The sequence below is a fragment of the Maniola hyperantus genome, chromosome 18 (genome assembly GCF_902806685.2).
Source record: "Maniola hyperantus chromosome 18, iAphHyp1.2, whole genome shotgun sequence".
Taxonomy (NCBI): domain Eukaryota; kingdom Metazoa; phylum Arthropoda; class Insecta; order Lepidoptera; family Nymphalidae; genus Maniola; species Maniola hyperantus.
In genome coordinates this window covers 5,457,409-5,483,686 of record NC_048553.1, presented here as the reverse complement: position 1 = coordinate 5,483,686, position 26,278 = coordinate 5,457,409, and the positions used below count along the sequence as shown (strand labels likewise).

At 39.1% G+C, this 26,278-nt stretch overlaps 4 protein-coding genes across 6 annotated transcripts; 2 read left to right on the top strand and 2 right to left on the bottom strand.

The window, feature by feature from the left end:
- The first annotated feature begins 203 nt into the window (after window positions 1–203).
- On the top strand, window positions 204–3,021 carry LOC117990928 (uncharacterized). Of its 2 annotated transcripts, none has more exons than XM_034978435.2 (3): window positions 204–232; window positions 595–797; window positions 889–3,021. In XM_034978435.2, the coding sequence occupies exons 1-3, from the start codon at window positions 219–221 to the stop codon at window positions 1,035–1,037; spliced, it is 366 nt and encodes a 121-aa protein (XP_034834326.2). In that variant the 5' UTR covers window positions 204–218; the 3' UTR covers window positions 1,038–3,021. The 2 variants fall into 2 exon arrangements, with proteins under 2 accessions (XP_034834326.2, XP_069360895.1); XM_069504794.1 differs by lacking the exon at window positions 204–232 and adding an exon at window positions 449–488.
- Window positions 2,286–16,724, bottom strand: sav (scaffold protein salvador). Its single transcript, XM_034978421.2, has 10 exons — window positions 16,469–16,724; window positions 16,182–16,350; window positions 15,998–16,079; window positions 15,811–15,921; window positions 8,726–8,855; window positions 7,901–8,011; window positions 6,069–6,246; window positions 5,801–5,937; window positions 4,651–4,783; window positions 2,286–2,990 (listed from the first exon to the last, which is right to left on the bottom strand). The coding sequence occupies exons 1-10, from the start codon at window positions 16,551–16,553 to the stop codon at window positions 2,921–2,923; spliced, it is 1,206 nt and encodes a 401-aa protein (XP_034834312.1). The 5' UTR covers window positions 16,554–16,724; the 3' UTR covers window positions 2,286–2,920.
- A 178-nt stretch (window positions 16,725–16,902) lies between these two features.
- Window positions 16,903–21,048, top strand: Dph5 (diphthine methyl ester synthase). Of its 2 annotated transcripts, none has more exons than XM_069504496.1 (5): window positions 16,903–17,171; window positions 17,259–17,437; window positions 18,916–19,087; window positions 19,886–20,017; window positions 20,402–21,048. In XM_069504496.1, exons 1-5 carry the CDS (start codon window positions 17,033–17,035, stop codon window positions 20,581–20,583), a joined length of 804 nt encoding a protein of 267 aa, XP_069360597.1. In that variant the 5' UTR covers window positions 16,903–17,032; the 3' UTR covers window positions 20,584–21,048. The 2 variants fall into 2 exon arrangements, with proteins under 2 accessions (XP_069360597.1, XP_034834317.1); XM_034978426.2 differs by having other exon boundaries at window positions 16,904–17,167; window positions 17,255–17,437.
- On the bottom strand, window positions 20,938–25,794 carry PDZ-GEF (PDZ domain-containing guanine nucleotide exchange factor). The gene is made up of 2 exons (XM_034978409.2): window positions 25,554–25,794; window positions 20,938–25,208 (listed from the first exon to the last, which is right to left on the bottom strand). Exon 2 carries the CDS (start codon window positions 25,168–25,170, stop codon window positions 21,643–21,645), a length of 3,528 nt encoding a protein of 1,175 aa, XP_034834300.1. The 5' UTR covers window positions 25,171–25,208; window positions 25,554–25,794; the 3' UTR covers window positions 20,938–21,642.
- Window positions 25,795–26,278: the final 484 nt, after the last annotated feature.

The following is a 26,278-nucleotide window of genomic DNA, read 5'->3' as shown; positions in this document are numbered from 1 at the left end:
TACACACCATTGATGTTGGAATGTACACACTGACTCGATCTAGATCGCCGATATTTGGATCCAGCTGATAGACCTGTTTTTACTTACTTTTTTACCGTGTACTTACCGTGCATTATTTAATCTCAATATTGCTATTGATCATAGCACGAGCATAGCTATTGAGTGTAGGTAACAAGCACCATTTGCTATGCTTAGATGTACGTGCGTGAGTGTAGATAATGCACGGTAAAAAGTAGGTGCCGTAAAATGGAGTAATTTGGGAATTATGGGGTTATTTGAGTCATTCTGAATTATTATTTTCTCATGGTTCATATTTTCTTTTCTATTAAAAAGTACAAACATATTTATTACTTTTACAATTAGTGTGAGACTATGGCTAGAACCCAGAGCCGTAAAACCAGTTTTAAATAATTTACGTTACTTTACTTGTCTATGGGTTTTAATTTAAGACACAGACCAGTAATTCTTCACAGACTTCAGATGATTAGGTCTGTCATCAGTGATTCAGATTTTTAGGTTATGTTTTGGTAAAGTGTAATGTAAACAACAAAATTATATAATTTATTTGCTTTAATTTTACAACATGATTTACAGATGGTGGCATAAATACATACGACGTAGAACTAAACCAATTCCAACTGATGTTGCGGTTTTATGGAAACGACGACTAAGCATAGCGTACGCAATTTTAGCATGGAATGCTTTTGGAATATTGGCATATAGTATGTACCAAGGAAAAGCCGACTGGGCACATTATTATGGTTTAAAATCTGATGAAGAACATTCTATGCCGCCAGGTATAAATTCATAACTATCTTTTATCTTGTTTAAATTTTAATAAAGATCGATTGGTGCAAGAAATTATTACATACCTACTTATTGTTACAGCACGAGCCTGGGCCAATACATTAGGAATTAAAAATGCCAAAGTTGTAAGGGTATCTGGGTTCACTAAGGTAGATGAATATGATATTGTTGATGGAGAAGAAGTAAGAAATAAGCAAAATGAAACTAAAGATGAAGGACTTAGTCAATAGTTTATTTTGTTGATGTTAGGTATTTATAAATAGTAGAAGAATATAATAAAATAAACTATTTATGCTAAGCATAACTACAACTAACAACATGAACACATGTAATTTTTAGTCATGGAAGTTAAACATTTGTATCAATTTCTTCGCTTAAAAGATATAAGCATTTTAATTCATCAACTACAACAGCAACTTTAACAGCATATAATTAATTTAAGTAATGATAAATCCGAAAACCTTGTGTAAAACCGTATGCAGAATGAATTATTTTCAGTGAAATTAATGAATGAATGCAGAAGAATATGGTTTGCATAGTATGCAAAATGCCAAAGTGCAACTAATGATTTTAGGCGTATGATGTGGTTTAATGACCTAATGTAAAAAACTCCGGTCAAGTGTGAGTTGGACTCACACTAAGGGTTTCGTAACATCATATTTTAACACTTCTATATGTAACACTGCAAGCTAATGACAATAGCGCCATCTAATGGGATTTAGTAAATTAATTTTTTCATGAACACATTTTAATTTTTTTTGTGATATAATTACAAATTCACGGTTTTCAGGTTTACCTGCCAAATATGATTAGGTCAACGGGTAGTACCCTATTGTCCTTATTAATAAAAAATGCTTACTTCAAGCATTATCCTAAGCTACACTTGGACTAGTTACTTCCAGGACCAACGTAGTATTAGCTTCGTTTTAACAATCTTATTAATAAACATGGAATAAGCCCGATTTAACAATGCCAGCCTTACTTCAGAATGACAGCGTGCACGTGTGGCAGCCCCTTCATTAAAAAGTAAAAGAGAGAGTCAGCGAACGAACTGAATGCTGTGTGTGACAGTGACAGACGATATAGACCAGCGGACCTATAACTGTGACAGTATTTTTTGTTGACATTGACTTCACAGCTGATAACTTGCACCGCCATTTTTGTTTTGCATTTTTAACCGGCTTTCCAAAAGGAGAAGGTACTCAATTCGGCGCGTTTTTGTAAACCGATGTCTCCTAGGTTTCTGGCCGATTTGCATAGTTTTTTTTAATTAGTAGAGGAAGTTCGCGGGATATTACTATAAAAATGTATGGATCCAACTATTTAATCCTGACGCGGCAGGAGTGCTGCACTCCTAAGCCATGGGAATTTGGAAGTATTGATGGCAATTAATTACTCAGAAAACGCTTCAGTTTCACTTTATATTATCAATGAAATAATCTAATTTGCGTTACAAACATGATATGAAAACACAAATCTCATTAATCAAAAATCGTTTTATTGATTATTATCATACACAACAAACATAAACGCAGGGCTGATGGTCAAAATATGCATACTTAGTGCGTAGATTATGCTTAGTCAGTCGTTAAACCATGTGGCACCGAGGAGTAAATTTTACGCCGAGAGTAGAGTCGCATTATTTTACTTCTTCCTTACTCTATGTTTCTTAATACAGAATGTAGCTACTACAGACTTACACCTTGGAATAAAGTTGATCTCGCTCTGGTCCATGTTTATTTATAAGAGAGTTAAGGTTTTCTTGATAGACACAACAGACAGATAGACAGACAGAAAACAAAGTTATGCTATAAGGTTTCCTTTTTTCCTTTTAAGGTACGGAACCCCAAAACTGTCCCAATTTTAATTTTGTTTTGCGCTTTTGGCGTTGTATAGCTAAACGGTAAAGGTAATGTAAATTAAACTTATCTGCATAAACGCATAAAATTTGTTATTGTGGGCGAGCAGGCTCTGCTTTTGTTCAGCAGTTGCTCATATAATAATTTAAGGCACTTTAAATAATTATGAGGAACATTAACAGCTATGTGTAAATTCCTTATGTACAATAACTTAATTAATAGATCACAGCTCAATAAGGCATCACTATGTTAACCTAATAATTTGAATGTGTGAGGCACGACTTGTTATGCCTACGTCTCTCAAGTTCTTGTAAAAGAGCAGACCTGAAAATAAAAATAAACCATTATAACTATGTATAGTTGTTTTATTAAACAACTTCCAAAAAGGAAGAGGTATTTGAACTTTGAACACAACTAAGCTATAAGTGGCGCAAATTGCTATTGCGCTGGAACCATGTCTCTTTAACATCGAAATGACGTCAGCCGAAGTAAAAATATACCATCAGCTCGAAACTTAGGTCTAGTGCTGCCGTCACTAAAATGACGGCCACGCGCATTAGCAATTTGCGGGACTTATAAGGGTCTACAAGCAATAAAACTCAAATAGGCTACTTGACTCATATCTAATTTCGTCCAATAAATGATTATTTATTATAATATTTTGCTTAAGACAACGAAATATATCAATAACAATTATTAAAAACGCAGGATGGATATATAAATCCAATTTAAAAAAATACAGTTTTTATTTTTATTTGAAACTCAGAAAACGCTGTCAGCCATGATGTGACGTCATGAAATATGTAAACAAACAAATGTCATCCCTATTGACTAACGTAGTATCCATATATATAAAATTTCAAGTCCTGACTAACTTATATATCAACGCACAGCCTAAACATCTAAACAGCTGGTCCTAGATACATGAAATTTGGTGCGTGTGTTCTTTGTAGGTAAAGAGAAGGTATCCACTAGGAAAGGATTTTTTGAAATTCCATCCCTGAGTGGGTTAAATGGGGGTTTGAAATTTATGAAGTCCACGCGGGCGAAGTCACGAGCATAAGCTAGTTTTTATATATTTCTAAAAACTCATAGTAAACGTAAAAAATTATCGTTTTCTCTTTATAAATTGAATAAGTTATTAAGTAAGACTTACAACAAAGTGATCTTTGCAAAAATAAATTTGGGTTGCAGTTGTTAGTGATATAGGATCCCTTGCAAGTCTTCGCGTGTTACGTATATTTATTTCACTGGGCACTCTAATCCACAACTTTCCTGTGGTCTTTATCGATGCGTTTTTACATTCTCGGATGATACAATAACGATAATTACTATATTTTTCATGTAAACTAGTATAGAAGTCATGTTTATTAAACTTTGCGAGGTTATGCTGTTGTTTACAAATGCATGACGTCAGAGCACAGATAATCTATCGGCCAAACATGGCCGACAGTGTTTTCACCTGTCTAAGAAAAATATATTTTTAAATTAAAGTTTTACGGATTATAGGGCGCAAAAAAATATAGTGTTAATTTTTTTGATCTAATAGGACAAATATTAACCATTTAAGACCTACTTAAAAAAAGTGTCAACTAGCCTATTCGGTGCATTTTAATAGCTAAAACTGACTAGCTGCAAGTGTTTTTTTACACTTTACATAGTGCAAGAGCTTACTTGTGTAAGTTTTATTGCTAGTGGACTCTTTTATAAATTAAACTGGCTTGTTTCTTTGTATTCGTAATCAACCAGACTATATTAAAACTGCTTTCCTTATTAAGATACCTATACTTACTATTATAAAGTAAGAGTAATCTCTGAAACTGATTTTGAAAATTATTTCACCATTAGAATTTATTCCTGAATAACAGGCTATATTTTATTTTCAAAAATATTAGAGATCCCTACGAGAATTGTATTAAGCTACCCGTGCGAAACTGGGGCGGGTCGCTAGTTATGTATACAAAAGGATAAAGTAATGATTTACCTATATTGCTCATACTTCATGACAATGAGCTGCAGCTCCTGCTTGTAGAGACGTGTCAACATGTCCGAGTAACAATCAAGCTCACTGAGGCGGAACATGTTCCATTGTAGCTTGTGGTCTAGGTCTTGATCAGCTGTAAAACATGCATAGTCAAAGTCAAAGTCAAAGTCAAAGTCAAAGTCAAATGATTTATTCAAAATAGGTAATAAATTACTCTTATTGATTGTCTGGTATAGTGTTAGATTTGTAAGATAATATAGTGGTGATAATTATAACGCAAACTTAAAACTAAAGCTACGAGGGTTCCAAACGCGCCCAGGTCTGAGAAGAGCCCACAACAAACTCAGCCGGGTATTCTTTTTATTATCACCACTTTACAAATTTATTGAAACTTATTAGAACTATCACAAAGTCGTTAAGCAACTCATTCCCAAGCTTGCTTATCATTTAAATAATCCTTTACATTGTAATAGGATTTTTCATACAAACAAATATGTATTGCATTACAGGATAAATCGATTTAGGTTATTTAGGGGTGTGTGTGTTTGTACAGCGGAGATGAGGAACTGGGGTGTCACTGCCACATTTTAAGAACTATATTTTTTTTCATTTTTTTTTTTCGCCAATTTTCATTTCGATATTCGTGATTAGGTCAAAATACGTTATATAAATTACGTATATATTACGTATATAAATTAAGCCATCGCCGGTTATTATGCGCTTCTCGGAAGTACACCGGTTTAATTTTCCTATTTTGATGTCAGTGATTGACATCAAAATAGGAAAATTAAATTTCAGCATAAAATACCCATATTACCACTACCTCACTAGCCAGTAGCCATATTATAAATGCGAAAGTGTTCGTTTGTTGGTTTATTGGCTTGTTGGTTTGTCCTTCAATCACGTCGCAACGGATTGACGTGAGAGTGACATAGGGTACTTTTTATCCCGGAAAATAAAAGAGTTCCCTCGGGATTTTAAAAAACCTAAATCCACATGGACGAAGCCGCGGGCATCAGCTAGTTTGTCATAAAGTGAAACACACTTGTGAAGTGTTGGGAGGTGAATTAACAATTTATACTTTGTAGATGTTCACACTAGTGTTCTGAGAGATGTCACATGAGATTTAGATTCAGGTTCTGATACTTACCTTTAGAATAAACAATGAGCCAATGTGGTATTTCTTCTAACAGGTAAGGAGGAACCAAAGTCGGTACAAGTGGGCTGACCAAGTAACAGCCTCCTACCAGACATGGATGTGCGTATGTGGTCTGATGTGTGATTTCACTGTAAAAAAACATTACAGTTAGAGGGCGGGCGTGGCACACCGCATGCTGCACGTTGTACCATACAGTACGTTGTCTGTTTTGGCGGATTCCTTGTGTAAAATAATATTCTACAATTATTATGGCACATACTTGAAGTAATAAACGCCATGGTGGGGAGTGGAGACACGGTGCCAGGGGCGGGGTACACTCTCCAGCGGGTGCGTCCAGTGTGTGGTCTGCGTGTTGTGGTCCATGTAATAGCGACGCCCGCGCAGCGTGCGGTCCGCCGACCAGCCCGGCGGCAGCGGCAACTCGCACTCGTCCGATCCTGACCAAACCACACGGTACCGTCAACAGCGAAATTCCTAAACACCAAAGCGATCCATCGAGATTGACTGCGTGTTCCATACCAATGATCGCGATCCAGATACGGTCTGCAGACCTGCCCGGCGGCAACGGCAACTTGCGCTCGTCCGAGCCCGCAAAATACCTTCGACAGCGAAATTCCTTAACACCAAAGATCGCGATCCATCAAGATTGACTGCGTATGTTCCAAACCAATGATCGCGATCCAGATACGGTCTGCAGACCTGCCCGGCGGCAACGGCTACTTGCGCTCGTCTGAGCCCGCAAAATACCTTCGACAGGGAAATTCCTTAACACCAAAGATCGCGATCCATCAAGATTGACTGCGTATGTTCCAAACCAATGATCGCGATCCAGATACGGTCTGCAGACCTGCCCGGCGGCAACGGCAACTTGCGCTCGTCTGAGCCCGCAAAATACCTTCGACAGCGAAATTCCTAAACACCAAAGATCGCGATCCATCAAGATTGACTGCGTACGTTCCAAACCAATGATCGCGATCCAGATACGGTCTGCAGACCTGCCCGGCGGCAACGGCAACTTGCGCTCGTCAGAGCCCGCAAAATACCTTCGACAGCGAAATTCCTAAACACCAAAGATCGCGATCCATCAAGATTGACTGCGTATGTTCCAAACCAATGATCGCGATCCAGATACGGTCTGCAGACCTGCCCGGCGGCAACGGCAACTTGCGCTCGTCTGAGCCCGCAAAATACCTTCGACAGCGAAATTCCTAAACACCAAAGATCGCGATCCATCAAGATTGACTGCGTACGTTCCAAACCAATGATCGCGATCCAGATACGGTCTGCAGACCTGCCCGGCGGCAACGGCAACTTGCGCTCGTCAGAGCCCGCAAAATACCTTCGACAGCGAAATTCCTAAACACCAAAGATCGCGATCCATCAAGATTGACTGCGTATGTTCCAAACCAATGATCGCGATCCAGATACGGTCTGCAGACCTGCTCGGCGGCAACGGCAACTTGCGCCCGTCCGAGCCCGCAAAATACCTTCGACAGCGAAATTCCAAAACACCAAAGATCGCGATCCATCAAGATTGACTGCGTATGTTCCAAACCAATGATCGCGATCCAGATACGGTCTGCAGACCTGCTCGGCGGCAACGGCAACTTGCGCCCGTCCGAGCCCGCAAAATACCTTCGACAGCGAAATTCCAAAACACCAAAGATCGCGATCCATCAAGATTGACTGCGTATGTTCCAAACCAGATATATCCAGATATGACCAAATGTCAAACAGGTGAAAACCACAGTACAACTAAATAATGAGGAATTAGATTAAGTGGATACCGCGGTTTTTCTCGGAATAACATTAGATGCTAAGCTCCAATGGGGCCCTCATACAAATAATTTATCGAACAGACTTAGTTCTGCTGCATATGCAGTTAAAAAGATTCGCCAGTTGACAGACAGAAACGGCAAGATTAGTGTATTTTAGTTACTTTCACAGCATTATATAAATAGGCTTTTAGGTTTCATATACCTAATAAATGCAGCTGCTACGTTCTTGCATGAGCTAGTAAAAATACCAAATTGTTTAAAATTTTCTGCATCTCACAAACACGCAAATAAGTGACATTCTTTTGAACATTACCTTGACTAGATGATATTATGTTGCCCCCGTGCCCTTTGTTATGGTATGGCAGCGCAGGCGTATTTACGTAATTTGAGTATATTGGGGAAGACTGACTGGCTGTTGTAAATGCTGAAACAATACAACACAACAACAACAATATTTTATATGCAAATATACCAAGATAACAAAATTATTTAAAGTTAAAATCGTATACTACAAATACATTATTATGTATAATATAATGGTCATTAGTCATTACTAATAAAAATTTACAGATTGTTTATATATATAAAAAACCAGTCAAGTGCGAGTCGAACTTGAACACCAATGGTTTTGTACCATTGTAAAAGAAATACTTAATTAACCCTTTTTAATTTTTTTGTGATGTAACCACAAATTCACGGTTTTCCGATTTTTCCCCTTTACATGTGCTATAAGACATTGCTACCTGCCAAATTTTATGATTCTAGGTCAACAGTAAGTACCCCATAGGTTTTGATTCCCTTGACGGGTCTTGACAGACATGACAGACCAACAACAAAGGGGTCCTAGAAGGCTTCCTTTTTCTCTGGATATATGGAATCCTAAAAATGTGCAAAGCTATGTTAAGCATAATACATTTTCCAGTACATTTTATTAGTAAGGACCTAATAATAGTCAACATGTTTTTACACAGAGCAAAAGAGGTATAGTTTGTATGTAGGAGGTAATCTCTGGAAGTAATGATTCTATTATGAAAATACTTTCACTAGCACATTAAATAACCAAGTATGCGGCATTTAAGTGTATATCTCGCGGACAAATTCACGGGCATAAGCTAGTTAATGGTAAACTAGATCTTACATTCAGTACAATGCAGTCTAATAGAGTGTGGAGATGGGGGGTGGAGTCTAGGGGTCAGGCTCAAGTTGGAGGATATCCGAGGCATGCTCGCCTCCCGAGAACTATATTGCTGTTGCTTTTGTTGCTGCACCTATAAACATACAGTTGATTATTATTATTGAAAAGTTACAAATAATTTTTAAATACATATCGAGAACTAGATAATACACGCGACATCGTCCGCGTGGATATACATAAATTTTTTAATCCTGCAGCAACTCTGATTTTCCGGGATAAAGAATAGCCCCGCAATGCAAGCAATCTCTGTACCAAATTTCATCAAAATCAGTTAAACGGATGGGCCGTGAAAAGCTACCAGACAAGACACGCTTTCGCATTTATAATATTAGTATGGATTACAGAACCAATAGGAATTGAAAGCCTTGTGTCTCTCTAAGTATCATGTCCAGAGCTTAGATTTCACGCGTCAACTGATTTCTAGCTTTTCTTTAGCACTACGACTCCATGTCCCAGGTTCTCCACAGCAAACGAAACAAAAATGTAACTCTCGATAAGGGAGCCATACTTTTTTTTTTTTTTTTTTTTTTTTTTTTAATGGCGCGCGGCTGCACCAAGCGGGCGCAATTTACTTCGCCAATGTCGTGTGGAATTGAAGAGACACGATACGAATGGTTGGTGATAGCTGGGAAGAAGACTATCTATTAATTTGGATAATTTATAAGTAGCAGGTTTTTTCAAAGAATAATATATTATTGTATAGGGTTAGTTTCAGGCCTGGAACAACACAATTATTAGGTACACAAAATACACACTATATTACATAAATATTTACAGCTTAATATTATTATATTTGACATATTTACATAAGAATTTACAGTAAGGACTAAAAACAGACATTAACAAACACTCAACATTTACTGGACGGGGAAATTTTGGAGGAAGGACATCATAGAGGGGGTGAAGAAGTTTAGGACAAGAAAAGAATATATGGGAAATAGTACCTTCGTCTAAGCCACATTCACACAGGGAGTGATCTCTAACTCTGATCTTGTGCAGATGGACAGGTGTGCAGGAATGACCAAGGCGTAAGCGACATATTGTGGAGGTAACCCACCTGTCTGCGTATCTATGGGAGAAGAACCATGGGCGCCTTGGAATATCCGGTTGAACTGAGGCATAGAATTTACCTTTAACCGATTTTGATTCATTCCAGTATGTGTTCCAGGACTTGTCCAGATATGTTTTAGATAATGCGCTCAGATCTTGGGAAATGGTTTTAAAATGTTCATGGGAACCCGTTTGTACAGCAGATTTAGCGCAAGAGTCAGCCGTTTCGTTGCCTGCAATGCCAGAGTGACCTGGAATCCAGACAAGTGTTAAAGCTATTCCATTTTGATGACAGGAGAACAGAGCTTCCCTAATCTGTAGAATAATGGGAAATCTTGATTTACTCCTGAATGGGTTTTCCTTAATGGATAACAAGCAACTAAGAGAGTCAGTAAAAATAACAGTTTGTTTCATGTTATGGGAGCGGGTAAACAGGATTGCTTCTAATAAGGCAATGGCCTCTCCTGTAAACACCGAAGACTCAGGAGGGCATTGGAATTGTAGAATTATTTTAAACCTGGGCACCCAGCAGGCTGCACCGACACAACTTTCTGTGGACATTTTTGAAGCATCGGTGTAGATAAGAAGATGATTTGACCAATTTTGATGAACTAAGCTTTGAAATTTTGAGTTAGTATCAGGGGCACCTTTGACCAAACCAAGATCAGTAACCACAGAGGGATTGAATACCAGGGCTTCATATGATGTGGAGAATAGAGGATTTTTTGATAAAGATAACAAGGGATGAGGGAGATTGGTAAACTTACGGAAACTATCCAATAGGTAGGAGGAAGGATTGCGTGTGCTAAGGACTTGTGATAACTGGTCCAATTTGGTCCACAATGGGTGAGAGGAAAGCTGTAACATTTTGCTGACAAAGCGGTCACATAGGTATTGCCGTCGGAGATGTAAAGGAGGATCAACACATTCAACCTGTAGAGCGTTAGGCCTCCTACGCACTGGCGACCATGGTCGCCGCGACCTGGCCGCGGCGGCCAGTGAATTCTGGACTTTATATGGCAATCGCTATAGCCCCTACGCACTTAGCGGCCAGCGACCAGCGGCCACCGTTGGCCGCGGCGTCCAATTTGATGCCACGCGACCAGCGACCAATCGTGGCCGTCGAGAACATCACTTCTGTATTAAAATTCATCAGTGCTACCGCATCGGCCGCGGCGACCAGACGTGTAGCTAGCTACAGAGTGATTATTTTACAATGGCCAATTTCGACACGGAAAGGTTCATAATTGAAGTTGAAAATAGAAGAGGTTTATGGGATTTAGCATCAAATGATTACTCCAATAAAGTCCAATGAAGTCGACTGCAAATTTTTCGGCCGTCCACATGTCGCGCTTGCCTACGCACCGGCGACCATAGCCGCGGCGGCCTGGCCGCGTCTATGGTCGCCAGTGCGTAGGAGGCCTTAGTGGGGGAAGACTTCATTGCACCCAGAATGATTCTGAGGCAACGGTACTGAATTTTATTCAACTTCTCAGACACAGTTTTATTTAAGGGGTCTAATACAAATGAGCAGTAATCAATGTGGCTACGAACCAAAGCATTATATAAGAGTTTGAGGGAGTAGGGATGAGCACCCCACCAAACTCCCGCCACCGCACGTAGAACATTGATGCCCTTTTCACATTTATTAATTATATATTCGGTATGAGCCAATCCGTTCAGTCTGTAATCGAGAATAACTCCAAGGAACTTTGCCTTATCTACCAAATTGATGAGTTGACCCTCATAATAAAAGTTAAAGTTAGGGATAGATCGCTTCCTCGTAAACACGACTGCTTGGCATTTAGCCACTGACAAAGATAGGCCGTGGTCAGAGAGCCACTGCCCTAGATAATACAAAGCAGAGTTAAGACATTGGGATATTTCCTCTACAGAGCCTGAGCTATGATAGAGGACGATATCGTCAGCATACTGCAAGATGTTACAAAAATTATTTACAGACATTTCTAGATCTTGGGTATATATGCTGTATAGCAGAGGACTGAGAACAGAGCCTTGGGGAAGACCTTTCCAGACTAGTCTGGGGGGGAGAGTGGATGACTGGTGTTTTACCACAACTGACCTGCCAGCAAGCAGGTTACATATGAAATGTGATATCCTCGGCGGTACACTCAGCTGGTGCAGCTTTTGCCTGAGCAACGGAAGAAGTACATTATCATATGCAGAAGCTACATCGAGAAAGACACCCACAAGGTATTCACCCTTACCAAAAGCAGTTCGAATGTCTGTAGTGAGTATACTGAGGCTGTCTGCTGTACTGAGACCCTTGCGGAAACCAAACTGCGAAGGGGCCAGTATTCCTCTGCTTTCCATTATCCATTCCAATCGGTTTTTAAGGAGGACCTCCGTAACCTTCGCTAATGTGGACGACAGTGCAATAGGCCTGTATGAATTAGGGTCTGAAGCTTTTTTCCCAGGCTTAAGAAGTGGGATCACTATTTGGGACTTCCAGGAATCTGGGATTATTCCTTTTTCAAAAAAACCGTTAATTAAATTTAGATAGCGATGTTTAGAGTTCTCATTTAAATTTACCAAAAAAGAGTAGGGCACACCATCTTCCCCTGGGGTTGAGTCTTTTAGCCCACCGAGAGCAATCTGAAGCTCTGAAAAGGAAAAGGGGGCATCCATTTCGCCCATAATGGGTGCTGGTGTAAAAACAGGGAATTCGTCCTGATGGGGAGCAGACGGAGGAGCAAGTTTGTCAGCAAAAGTACTAAGCCATTCAGAGGGATCGTTGGAGCTTGGATCGGAGTAGTTAAGGGTTCTGCGGAATCTTCTTATGTTTAACCAAACAATCGAAGAGGGAGATCTAGGGTTAAGTGATTCGCAGAACTTAGTCCAGCCAAACTTTTTCTTTTTTGAAACCATTCTTTTTGTTTTGGCATCAATACGCTTATATTTAATAAAATTTTCTTCTGTCATATGAGCTGAGTACTCTTTCTCTGCTGCCACTCTCTGCTTGAACAAATCTTTGCATTCCTCATCCCACCAGGGAGGGGAAGGCAAATGATTTGAGACAGAAGGATTTTTACGGGGAATATTGGAGTCGGCCGAAGAAATAAGAGATTTGACGAAGTGATCATAGTAAATCAAGAGGTCACCATCACACGGAAGATCAGGTAGAGAGTCCATCAGGTCATCCACGGTTTGAGCATAGCGGGACCAATCTGCTTTGTGCAATTTATATTTTAACAAGGGGTTAGGGTTGGGGGAAGGAATTGTTCTATTATTCATAGTTAGGATGATAGGGAAGTGGTCGCTACCATAGGTACTAGGAAGAGTTTGCCAGGATAGCTGAGATGCAAGAGAAGTTGAAGAAAGAGATAGATCTACTGCAGATTTTGGGTTCTGATTGGGGTAAACTCTGCGAGTCGGGGAGCCATCATTCAGGATACAAAGGTTCATATCCTCAAAAATGTCAACCAACGACGGAGCGAACCCGTCACAGTTATAACACCCCCACAAAGTGTGGTGGGTGTTAAAGTCACCCATAATCACAGTCGGACTGGGGAGAGAGGAAAGGATACTTTCAATTTCTGGAATCAGGGAGGGGGTTGGGTGAGGGATATACAAAGAGAGGAAGGAAATATTTACAGCTCTCACAGCAACAGCATTAATCTGATTACTGTGAGAGGGGATAGGAATTGAAGAAAAGGGGAGATTGTGCCGAATGAATAAGGCACTACCTGCATAGCCGTCATCCCTGTCATCCCGCAAACAGAAGAAACCAGGGACCCGAAATCGGGCTCCAGGCCTCAGCCATGTCTCCGAGATGGCAACCATGACAGGACTATGCAGGTTAATTAAGGATATAAGGTCTTGTTTTTTGGAACGGATGCTTTTACAATTCCATTGAAGTAGAACTGTTGGGGCCATTGTTTAAAATATTAAAGAGACGGGATAGGTTTTGGGCAACGTTGGGCGGTAATGGGAGTTCGCTGCATGGAGCAACGATGCTTAGGAGCAATGCGGTAAGGTCTTCTAACATTTTTCCTTGGGATAGCGGAAAGTCGGGTTGGCTGTTGCCAAGAGCACAGCCATTGGGTAGGGAGGAAGATGGGTTGTTAATAATTGATTCATGTGCCTGTTTATTGTAGCCCTTCGGTAAGGGGGCACGGGGACGAGGAGAACGAATAATTGTTTCCCGGTATGATTTTTTAGGAGTAACATTGGGACGAGATGAGTTTGTAGGATGGGGAGGACGGGGAGAGAATGTAGGAGTTGAGAACAACTCCCTAGTCATCTCAGCATATGACCTACGGACTGGGGGGAAACGCGCAGATGCCTCTATATACGAAATGTTGTCTTGAGACATGACAAGCTTAATGCTTTCTTGGCGGGAAAACTCTGGACAGTCCTTATCTGACGCGAAATGGCTACCTGAGCAATGCAAGCAGGTAGCCTTTTCCTTCGAAACATCGCAGGACTCACCTGTATGGGGCTGGGCACACCTGTAACACCTTGGCTTAGACCTACACTGTGATTTAATGTGGCCAAAACGGCAACAATTTAGGCACTGAATGGTCGGGAATTTGTAAGACTCAACAGGGAGGGACGTGTAAAAGGAGAAAATTCTTGAGGGGAGCGTCTGGCCTCTAAAGGTTACAACCACCGACTGGGTAGGCACCCATTCAACACGACCTTCAATGGTATTTTTACGGTTCAGGCGGCGGGCTTTTAAAACCTCGCCACAGCCAATCGGTAGTTCAAGGGATTCGACGAAGTCCCCCATAGACCAGTCTATAGGAACACCCCGCACTAGACCCATCCGAGTGATATTGAATGTTGGAATGTTGGCCTTATACTTTGCCAACGTCAAGATCTGGCTTGCTAGGAAGTCATTGGCTGCTAACGCGGTTGAGAACTCTACGCTGACTCTATTGCGGCCAACACTTTTAACGCCGTCTTTAATGATGTGACTGAACTTGTTATGGTGCAGAAACTGGCCAAACTGCAATGCTCTAATTGATGTGGCTGCGGATGGGTCCGAGACCTCCTTCGAGACGTGGACTATGAAGGGACCTTTGTCATCCCTACTATAACCTTTAGGGCCTTCAGAAAATGAGGGATGGGTGTATACAGAATGCACAGCTGCATGGGGAGGATTCAACACCGTTCTTTTTCCGCCTTCTGCGGCAGGCTCATCGATATCGACAGGTCGCTTCCGAGAGGAAGCCGCCTGTCGAGAAGCGTCACACGCGTCTCCGTTCCGCGACCCATCAGGGTCCGGGGGCTCCGGAGGTGGGTCCACCTCCATTCCCATCGCACCGAGTTAGTCCCACCACCAAAAAACACTAGTTAAAACGCAAAAACTGGCTACTTTTTAACAAGAAAAACAGTCCGAAAAACGCCGCACGTGTGTCGACAAAAGCCAACACAGACGAAGTCCCGGAGCCATACTTGCTGCGCCGCTTGCTGGTTTCAGCCATTTCTGCTGCTGCTCCAGGTCTTGATACTGTTTTTATTATTATTTGATATTTTATGACTTGGCAGTTCCCATTTTTTATTCCTTTTTTGGACATAAATAAATAATTATTATGAACTAACTTATCCCCGCGACTTCGTACGCGTGGATAAGCATAACTACACAAAGCAAACCCCTGTTTTACCCCCTTAGAGGTTGAATTTTCAATAATCCTTTCTTAACAGATGTCCATGTCATAATAGCTACCTGTCTGCCAAATTTAAGCCCGATCCATACAGTAGTTTGAGCTGTGCGTTGATAGATCAGTCAGTCAGCTTTTCGTTTAATATATTTGAGACTAGATGATGCCCGCAACTTATCCGCATGGATCTATGTTTCTAAAAATCATTCTATGTCTGTAGATAGAATACTATTTATTCCTGAAAATCAAAGAGTTCCCACAGGATATTTGAAAATCCTTAATCCACAAGGACAAAGCTGCAAGCATCATCACATACAATAACAATTTTTCCACATAGAACAATTAGACTACCTGTTGTTGATTTTGATAAATAGGATCCTCTGGTTGTGTTTGTCTGTAGTATCTCTGACTTGTTTGTCTACTAAATGAATCTTCAATTTCATTCAATGTTGAATGTGAAGCCTGAAATTATTGTTTAATATTAGATGATAGCTAAAACTAATTCATCCATTAATGTATAACTAAATTTGTTTTTTACCAAATTAGCATCCAAATGAAACTGAGAATTAAAATTGCTTGATGTACTGGCTATTTCACTTCCAGTAGACAAGCTTGCAAACCTAAAAATGAAATAATATTTATAGCAAAGAAAGTAAATTTTGGTCCTATCTCAGTAATCAGTAGTGGAACCATCAGATTAGTTAAGCATGTATTCCGCCTACCTGTGTGCCAAGTTAGGTACAGATTCACTGGGTGTATACTTCCCAGCATGTCCACTCATAGTTTGTGCTTTGCCAAACTTATTCTCCATGCTTTGTGTGGCCCCATCACTAGAACCAAAAGGCTGACTACGTGGCCTCCTGTTGTTTCCAGTCGTCCAAACATTTATTACTGAAATGTCAACAATGCATCACAAATGTATTGGTTGTAATAACTATCATTGTTGCAGTGTCTTTGTTGAAAACGAACATTTGTGATTTCAACCTAATGTTTTTATGTATGAACTTACTCGGCAAATCCGGCGGTGTATCTTTTTTTACATATTTACCCACAACCCCTTCTTTGATAGCTTTCTGGCCTTTTCTCGAGATCATTTTTAGACAAAAAAATTACACTATTGTGAATAACATTAGCCAATAATCATATTAATCATAACATTTTTCTATCATATTATCCTTCTTGTTAATTACATACATATTATTGTTAATAACGGGAACGGAAGACATCCATTTTATTGACATCACCTCACCTACCAGAATCTGTGACCAGAATCACAGACCACAATATAAGTGTCACAATAGGGCTACATACTTCTAATAGTCCTTGTTCTGAGATTGTCAGCATTGAAATGTTTACCAAAGAGTATGTAAATCTAATCACAGATGTTTACATTTTTGAACTTTACAATTTAAAATCACCACAGACTAATAACATATATGATAATCACTATTGTACGATTGTACGTTTTATTTATTACCTGACCTATTGATAATTTAAAATTGTGGTGGCGCGGGCGGCTAGTTTTTTATATCATCATCCAGTCATTAGTATTTTATGGAATAATATTCGTACTATGTTTTATTTGGTAGGCCTTGGTTTAGGCGATGCCAAAGACATTACTGTACAAGGATTGGAAATAGTAAAAAAATGTGATAAAGTTTTATTAGAAGGTTATACTTCTATATTAACTGTTGGAAAAGAAGCTCTAGTAAGTTTTAATTATGATATTTACACTAAACTAAGACTTGGAAATGTGTTAAAATATTTTTTAATCAATATAAATTCTTCATTACAGGAAGAATTCTATGGGAGGCCACTGATCCTAGCAGACAGAGAGCTATGTGAAAATAACATAGATGGAATCATAGAAGAGGCCAAGGAGAAAGATATAGCTCTATTAGTAGTAGGAGATCCCCTAGGAGCAACAACACATACTGATATGTTACTTCGTGCAAAAGACTTTGGAGTTAAAACACAAGTAGAATTGAATTAATTAAATACCATTTTATCTTCGTCAACTGCTACATACATAACAAATTTAAATCTATTTATAATTTATAATAATGTCTTGGTTCTTGCTAGTGAGAAATTATTTCCATAAATAAATAATGGAGCAGTGACAGCCTAGTGGTTGACTCAGTCTGCTATTCTGGAGGTCTATAGTTCAATCCTGGGTATGCATATTTCACATTTAGCTGTGAAACAGAACATTGTAAGGAAACCTGCATGCCTGATGGTTCCCCTTAAATTTCTCTAAGGTGTGTGAAGTCTTATTCACATATGGCCAGCGCGGTGAATTATGGCCTGAACAATTTGAATTTGGCGTCAAGAGTTTCTTACTGGTTCTTCTGAGTAGGAAAGCATTCCGAACCAGTAGTACTGAATCCGTTGTAGCCCGTCCCCATGATGCAAGGTATCCCAGTACCAAATTTCGTAAAAACATTTAAACACATGATACTTTAAAAATTCTGTTGGATCACTACACACATTTAGGAATGCAATAATTCCTTATAGCATCAGGGCTGAGGAGGTAGATCCTCGAGTTCAAAAAGTCTTTATGTAGGTACTTCTTCTTTCTTCTTTGGGGCTATACAAGTCCTTGACTATCCCTGAATCACTGCAACCATCTCTGATCTATTGTGTTTGCCTCCACTTCACACTTCCTTATCAAATCCTGTGGCCGCCAGATACAGCAGCACCTTTTTGACTGGAATTGAAGTAACATCCTACGGATAAATGATATGTCTCCCTAGGTGGACGCTACGTTTGTGCATCAGAGCAGGGCAGAAGCAGATAATGTGCATCGGAGTCTCTGGAGACTCGTGGCACAGTCTGCAGATGTCCGAGCCCTGGAGCTTAAGGTTATACATGTGCCTTTTCAGGCCACAGTGACCCGTTAAAGCATGCACCAGGATGTAGGTACTTAGTAGGTACCTTCAATATCAATTGATAACCAACAGTTTCTAAATTGCATCAGTTTTGGTGGTCGACTCCCGTACATCATCAAGGAGTTGGAATCCAAATTTTTATGGGACAGTGTCGCAAAATTTCTCTATTGATAAAAAATTACACGAAACGTTTCAGAAATCTCGGAGATTTCAGTGTTTATAGAAAGCACTCCTCCTTTTTTGAAAGTCAGTTAAAAAAGTAGCCTATGTTTATTACTTGGTTAATCCTCTACTTGTCTGTGAAAGTCCCGTCAAAGTAGGTTCAGCCATTCCGAAGATTTGCCCGTTCAAACAGACAAACAAAAATTTTAAAAACGTGTGATTCAGTTATGGTACAGTTCAAATAATATGAGTTTAATATGAGGTAGTTATTTCGAAATTACAGACAGACTTCAATTTTATTTATTAGTATAGCTGATATTCTATTCAAAGTTAAATCCTTATCATTCTAAGAGATGAGAAGGCAGATGATGGTGTTGAAATAAAAATAGTTTGTTTTGAATTTCAGATTGTCCACAATGCATCAATAATGAATGCTGTAAGTTGTTGCGGCTTGCAGCTTTACAACTTTGGTGAAACTGTATCCATTCCCTACTGGACAGACACTTGGAAACCTGACAGCTTCTTTGAGAAAATTGTGGGGAATCACTCTAGAAACCTTCATACTCTTTGTCTATTAGGTACAGGCACAGAATATATTATAATAGTACTCACGTAGTACAGGTACACATTGTTAGTGTTCGTGTCGCGGTCGAAACGGACTGCGCCACGCACACCGGCACCGGCTCCAAAAAATATTACTATAGAACTACAATAACTCTTGTGTACATAATAAATTAAATTATTTTTTACTTTTTAGTGTTTGTGGTAATTGAAGTCTTTTTTTGATTTTTTTTATTGAACGTTATAGAACACTAAAATAAGAAAAGATAGATATATTTTTAGGGTTCCGTACCTCAAAAGGAAAAACGGAACCCTTATAGGATCACTTTGTTGTCTGTCTGTCAAGAAACTACTTCCCGTTGACCTAGAATCATGAAATTTGGTAGGTGGGTCTTATAGCTGGCTTTAGGGGAAAAATCTGTAAACCGTGAATTTAGGGTTAGATCATACGAAAAAAAAAATTGTGGTCATGAACTAATAATTAGTATTTTCAATATTCGAAGTAAGATAACTATATCAAGTGGGGTATCATATGAAAGGGCTTTACCCGTGCATTCTAAAACAGATTTTTATTTATTTTTATGCATCATAGTTTTTGAAATACCGTGCAAAATGTCGAAAAAATACGACTGTAGTACGGAACCCTCATTGCGCGAGCCTGACTCGCACTTGACCGGGTTTTTTTAGTTAAGAGATTGTGTATAACAGTATGTTGGCACAACTAAAAGCCACACAATAAACAACAACCGTATACCGTATACCGTAACCGTATAACGTTAACCGTATTATTATTTTATAATAATTATGTATTTTAGATATAAAAGTTAAGGAGCCAACAGAAGAATCATTGACAAAGAAGGTGCGTCAATATATGGATCCCAAGTTCATGTCCGTCAAAGAAGCAGCTGAACAATTAGTTCAGATAATTGAAAATAAACCTGACACGGGTTAGTTTTAAATAGAAAAGTTTTTGTATTTCAACAACCGTTTGGGTGGCTAAGCCTGGTAACAGAAATACATGCAGATAAACTTTTTGACAGATTTTCTGTCAAAATTTCAAATTTATTCACCCTTGTCGTCCGTAACTAAAGGCTGGCCACTAGTCCACTAGGCTCGCCGAGCCGAATCGCAATAATTCCTCATATATGTATTGTGAACTATGTTATGTGTGAACACATCAATCAGCGACGCGCTGCAGTGAAGCAAATCGAATTGTTTGTCATACTTTCAGTCTACGCATTAAGGCTCGATTCGGGGTACCTCATTGTTTCTTGTATTCAGTATTTGAAACATTTTGACCAACGTATAATAATAATATTCGTTATTTACAGGTATCACCACAAACAGTTTGGCGATTGGTCTATCAAGGGTGGGAGCTCCTGATCAAAAGATTGTGGCAATGTCATTGGAAGTTATGCAGAACTATGATCTGGGCGCACCTTTACACAGTCTTGTCATACCTGCGCCAGTTTTGCATCCCCTTGAAATAGATTACCTCACACAGTTTAGATAGTAATTTAGAGCCTCAATAGCTCAACTGGTATAGGAGTGGACTGAAAACCGAAAGGTCGACGGTTCAAACCCCACCCGTTGCACTATTGTCGTACCTACTCCTAGCACAAGCTTGACGCTTAATTGGAGGAAAGGGGTATATTAGTCATTTAACATGGCTAATATTCTTTTTAAAAAAAAAGTAACATAAATGTACTTGGTCTGACTTTTTTGCTCCAACAGCCATCACCCCTACCAGACAAACATGGCCTGCTCATTGCCACTTCAATTTGCTGATGGTTTGTCAGTGACCTTGGTTCTTCTGCTTTTCATTTTGGGTCTACATACATGTTTACATTAAAAGTTAAAGAAAGTGTATTTTTATTACATATTTATTTGGCTACAAATGCCAGAATTATTTACGACAACATAAATTGTTGAATAAGATATTTATAAGTTTTAAATAAACATTATTATGAACTATTTATTCATATAGTTTTATTATTTACAATTACAATTATTATAGTTAATTAAAATAGTGATATAAACAAATTATGAACTGCTACCATAAGAAATAACATTCAAACTCATTATTGGTCCTCAAAGCTACCAAAAACACATACCTACAAATATTTTAAAAATCAATCTTGAGTCGTAAATATTAAAAGGTACATTAATTATTATTTGGTCTAGTTGCACATTATAAATAATGACATTAATAAAAAATATACAAACAACGGAATGTAGAAATACCAAAGGCGAATATGAAATAATCCCCAAATAATGCTAAACATTAAACATCTCTAGATAATAATAACTGGAACATGGTGGGTCACATTAATTTTAATTAAAATAGTAATTAATAGAGGCATGGCTTATGATCAATTAATTTTACACTATGTAACACTAGGACATATTTTAATTAAATGTTAAAATTATACAGTCTTTAAACTTATTTGTAAGGGATACATACAATATGATATTAATTTAATTATATATAAGAAAAATGTATAATATAACTCGTGCTTTCTATTCATCAAGTGAGATTACAAATAGATGTTTTAAAAGAGTATTTAAAATTTCAAACAGCAGAAACTTGTTGATCATCGTCTTCGTCATCTGGCGTATCATGGTAGTAATCGTAGGGGCGCGTGACGCCTTCGTGCGAGTGAGCGCGGCTGAGGCGCTCGAGGCGCGCCACTTGCGCGGCCAGAGTGTAGGGCATGCGAGGAGGTGGAACCGGCCGCACGCAGCTCGCCGTCGTACACGACCCGTGGCCGCTGTCACTCGATGTGGCCGAACCCGTTTTTCTTAATGGCAAGTTAACTAATGACGTCACACTGCTACTTTCGGCTGATAAATCGACAGGTAGTGGTGTAGGCGTATCAGAATGAGATCTCTCGTGCGCCGCTCGTGAACAGCAGATACCCGCGACTGGGCCATCCCGCCGGTGCGAACAAGGGGATGGGCCCGACGGCGGAGGCCTCGGCTGATGAGGCCTCGTTTTAGCGGGCTCGGATAGCGCTAGTAATTTTCGTACTGCTTGTGGTGAAGCTGCTCCAAATTTATTTCCAGCAAAGCTCTTTTTGCTTTCACTGGCCGAAGATGCGCTGCTGGTTGTCGATAGAGAGGGCGAAGGGTGTCGCCGCCGTGGAACCATCGGTGCCGGTCCAGACCCCTCACATTCTAATGACAAAGCATGAAGACGTTCTTCATCTTTCTCAACATGCATTCTATTTAAATAAGCTTTGACTCGTCTAACCATTTGTGCTTCTTCAAACATTTTCTTGTGGTTGGGTACATTGGCAGATTTTTTCCTTCTCTTAACAGTCACCTGACCTTGCTGCACACCAGTAGTGAGTTGGTTCAAGGCTACCATAGCATTAGAAGGAGGCTGTTTACCCAATTCCAATAATGTAAGAAGATCATATGGTGAACTGCACATGTTTGTGAGTGTTCGGACTTCTTTAGCGATCATGCGTAATTTTTCAAAATTAACCATTCCTTCAACTTTGGTATCATTGCCGAGATGAATAAATGTTAAATCTTTCCTTACAACTGGGTAAAATGGAATCACTGGAGATCTACCTTGTTCAGCTGTTACTAACTGTCGGTATTTAGACATATTCCTTGATGGATCCATGAGCATTTGTAGGTCAGAAAAGAGTTTATTATATTTGGTAGGTAATTTTTCCCAGGTCATGCGAAGTCTCGATACTGCTCCGTGACCTAAGCCAGATATTATTGCAAACATGGAGTTGAAGTTTTTGCACTCTTTACAATGCCGGGCAACTTTTATAAACTGTTTTATAATTTTTGACCTTCGTACAAGATTCTGCTCATTGACTACTTCAGTTACCACCCAAAACATCTCTTTGTTCACAAGTCCTGCAAATTGTGATAGCATTGGTGTCCCATACCTACTTTTCAACTCAAACAGGTCATCCACATACTCTGTGCTTTCAATCTGTCGAAAGATACAAAAATCTTGTAGAGTTAATTGAACAGCAACTTCAACAGCATTCAGTTGTAGGAAATGTACAACACTTTCTCTCAACAGTTCTGGTGCCATTTCATCAGGAACTAAAGTTTCACTAACTCCATTAGTTTTTAAATAGTAGCGGGAACTGAGACCAATACGCTCGGCAAGATTTTGCAACTGATCGGGCAATCTGTGTTGCTTTATTATACCCCCTTGTGCAACTGAAACTTCACACAGTGAGAAATTTGAACTGGGATCAGTTATGCCAAATTCCTGTAAAGTAAGCATCACAACTTCTCGAGCAGTAGTCTCCTTGTGAACTAACAAATACTTGCAGGTCTGATCAGCTCTATAAACTTTGAGTACATGTTCAGGATAATCTGAGGACTGGTACTCATCATAACATATAGAAATTAAATCTGGATTACTATGTGAATTGTAGAATGAGGTACTGGAGTTGGCTTTGTTTAAAGTTTCAGTGTTAGAGATGATACTATCATCATTGTGAATACCATCTGTAATTGTATTTTTTGGGAGTATATTCATTTTCATTAAAGCTTTATGTAATTTTTTAGGGCCTAGAGTCATAAAGCCTCTTTGTGGCTCTTTTTTTATATTTATTTGCTGTGGTTTTTTGGTAGGAGATTGAAATACTGGGGTTAGGGTGATTGGATCATCACTGAGAAGTTCTGCAGTGGACAGTCTGGCTCTGGGATCTGTTTGCCAACGAACCATATTAGTGCATCCTCTCTGTCTTGGAGAATTTTCTGGCATATGGAGCATTTGCTTAAAAGCTAGTAAATTACTCTTTACTGTGATGCATAAATGTGTGGAACCTGTTATGATATCCATGGCTTTAGCATGACTGACATGTTGAAAGGATTGGCCATTAACCTCAATTATTTGATCACCTCTTTTCAATCCAACATCTTCTGCCTTTGAGTGTTTTTCTACTTTTAAAATAAAGATTTCATATCCCCTTTCATATCCACCTAAAATTGTAAAGTTTAATGGTTCATCTCTAGAAGGGCGAGATAAAGTAACACTTCTAGTACGAGCTTTGGCCGAACAAGCTATATTTAAAAGCCTCAGCTGACTTTCCATTTTCTCACCCTCAAGTGCACATTCAAAGTTTTCTAAGAATTCCATCATATTTGGATCTGTTTCAAAGTCAGTAAAATGATTATTTACCCATAATAAAACCACTCTTGTGACTTTATCACGGACAGATGGTTCAGAGAACCAGGCAAGCAGCTGTTTGGCAACAATCAAAGGGCTTTCAATAAAGGTTCTGTGAGTTAATAAGAAGTCTTCAACATAAGTGGAATCACGAGAATTATCTTCAATAAGCTGTAACATTAAATGCTCAGGTGTGCCTCGGATCACAACATGGCCCTGTTGGTGCCCCGTTTCTCCAGCAGCTCCTCTGTATTCAGTAACCAATACAACAACCCCATTTTCATTTTCATGCCTTCTGATGTTTTCTTCACCTTGATGCAAAATACGGTAATAATCAGTTTGGGTTACACAAACAAATTGGCAATCATCACATCTAGTAGTCATTACACCTCTATGATACAGTTTTTCCAAAGTAGCCTCTGCCATGCCAAAGCTGTCACCAACATTGAGGTATTCAATTTCACCATTCTGATGTTCAATTCCCACTTGACCATTTATGAGAACTGACCAAGAATCGTGCTCTTCTCCATCATTCATCACTACAGTTTCTGCTTTCTCCACCACTGCAAACACCATCACTGCACAAAGGGTTCTTCGTACTGATAAAGTCATATTTGTAAAAGCTTTCAAATGTTGTGTGAATTCAAGAAGTATTTCAATATCTTCGTCTGTCCTCTCATTTGGATCCTTTTCAAGGCATTCTCTGACAGCATCACGGACAGTTAAACTGTCCATACTCTCTTCCAAATCTTCTTCCTCGTCTGAATCAACTATGGACTCGAGAAGGCCAGACAGGTCTACTTCCATGTCCATGTCTAACGAACTGTGTACTGAGGTCATGGTGTCACTGCCGCTATATGCCGAGCTAGTGTCACTTGCGTTGGAGCACTTCAATGTGTGGGGGTACAGCTCTGGACTGTGACGACCACCACGCCCACCTCTCAACATTGTGAAGTTTCAAGCTGATCTTTAATCACTTCCAGCTCCTGTAACAAAGCAGTGTACATATTTTAAATTGATTGATGCTTTAGCTACATTAAATTTATATAATAATTAACTTTGGATAGCAGGATTAATACTTGTTTATATTCACTTTATTAATTTAAAGGTAGATATTAACAAAGAATATGATTAACTTTCTTCACTGCGTCGTCCAGATAGCACTAGCAGGGAAGTCTAGTGAAAAGGCCATTTACAAAAACAATTTATAAAACTCTACTTATCTTTTGTGAAACAATATTTTTTTAGATATACTAGTAAAATATATAAGTTGTATACTAGGAACTAAGGAAATGTTCATCTAAAAATAAAACAAATATTCAATACTAGACCTCCACAATTTCTATTTATTTTGCATTCATGGCGGAACTGTCAGAGCTTCCATGTTGCTTTCTAATTAGCCTTCATTCAACGGATTATTGATATGTGAAACGATGATCCTCACAAACAACAAGTAAAAACACAATTAATATAGTATGATTTCAAACACAAGACTATCCAATTTTATTGGAAAGCTAACAAAACGCCAAAAATTTTAGAAAGCTACTTTCTCAACGTAAGTACCTACCCAACTACCACAGACAATTTAAAAATAATAACCACAGATCACTATCACTAAAAACCTAAGAGTATATAATCCTGAGATATAATCACTAGCTGTTTAGAAGTTTTTCTATTTCTACTTAGTTTTACAGTTTAGTAGTGATTATATTAACAGCATTCTCGTATGTGAACGCTAAAGCTAAAAATTCCATACGTTCCATACGTTTTCTACCTATTCAAAATGGCCATAGAGATCATAGCCAATAGCCAACCCATCCCATGAGCATCCCATACTCTAATCTTAGACAATGACTCTGAGCCGTGCTCTGAGCTCTGATCCCATAATACATGTGGCAAGGGAGCCGGAGTAATATAGTAGATAATAATCTATGGGAGCCGGGGTTTGCAGCCAATTGCCAATTACTCACCTCACTGCATCCTAAAAACTCCCGCTACTATATTAATGTTACCCGTTTCTACTGTATATGTTGGTTCATGCTGGGTTCATGATTGG

Excerpts from the sequence above, each read along its gene's own strand:
- LOC117990928 (XM_034978435.2), top strand. Across the intron at positions 798-888 it reads AGAACATTCTATGCCGCCAG|CACGAGCCTGGGCCAATACA; the intron begins GTATAAATTCAT and ends TTATTGTTACAG.
- sav (XM_034978421.2), bottom strand. The coding sequence starts at position 16,553 with ATGATCTCGAGAAAAGGCCAGAAAGCTATCAAAGAAGGGGTTGTGGGT. Across the intron at positions 8,856-15,810 it reads TTTATCAAAATCAACAACAG|GTGCAGCAACAAAAGCAACA; the intron begins GTAGTCTAATTG and ends GTATGTTTATAG. Across the intron at positions 4,784-5,800 it reads GCTCATTGTTTATTCTAAAG|CTGATCAAGACCTAGACCAC; the intron begins GTAAGTATCAGA and ends CATGTTTTACAG.
- Dph5 (XM_069504496.1), top strand. The coding sequence starts at position 17,033 with ATGTTTTATTTGGTAGGCCTTGGTTTAGGCGATGCCAAAGACATTACT. Across the intron at positions 19,088-19,885 it reads TCATACTCTTTGTCTATTAG|ATATAAAAGTTAAGGAGCCA; the intron begins GTACAGGCACAG and ends TATGTATTTTAG. Across the intron at positions 20,018-20,401 it reads TGAAAATAAACCTGACACGG|GTATCACCACAAACAGTTTG; the intron begins GTTAGTTTTAAA and ends CGTTATTTACAG.
- PDZ-GEF (XM_034978409.2), bottom strand. The coding sequence starts at position 25,170 with ATGTTGAGAGGTGGGCGTGGTGGTCGTCACAGTCCAGAGCTGTACCCC.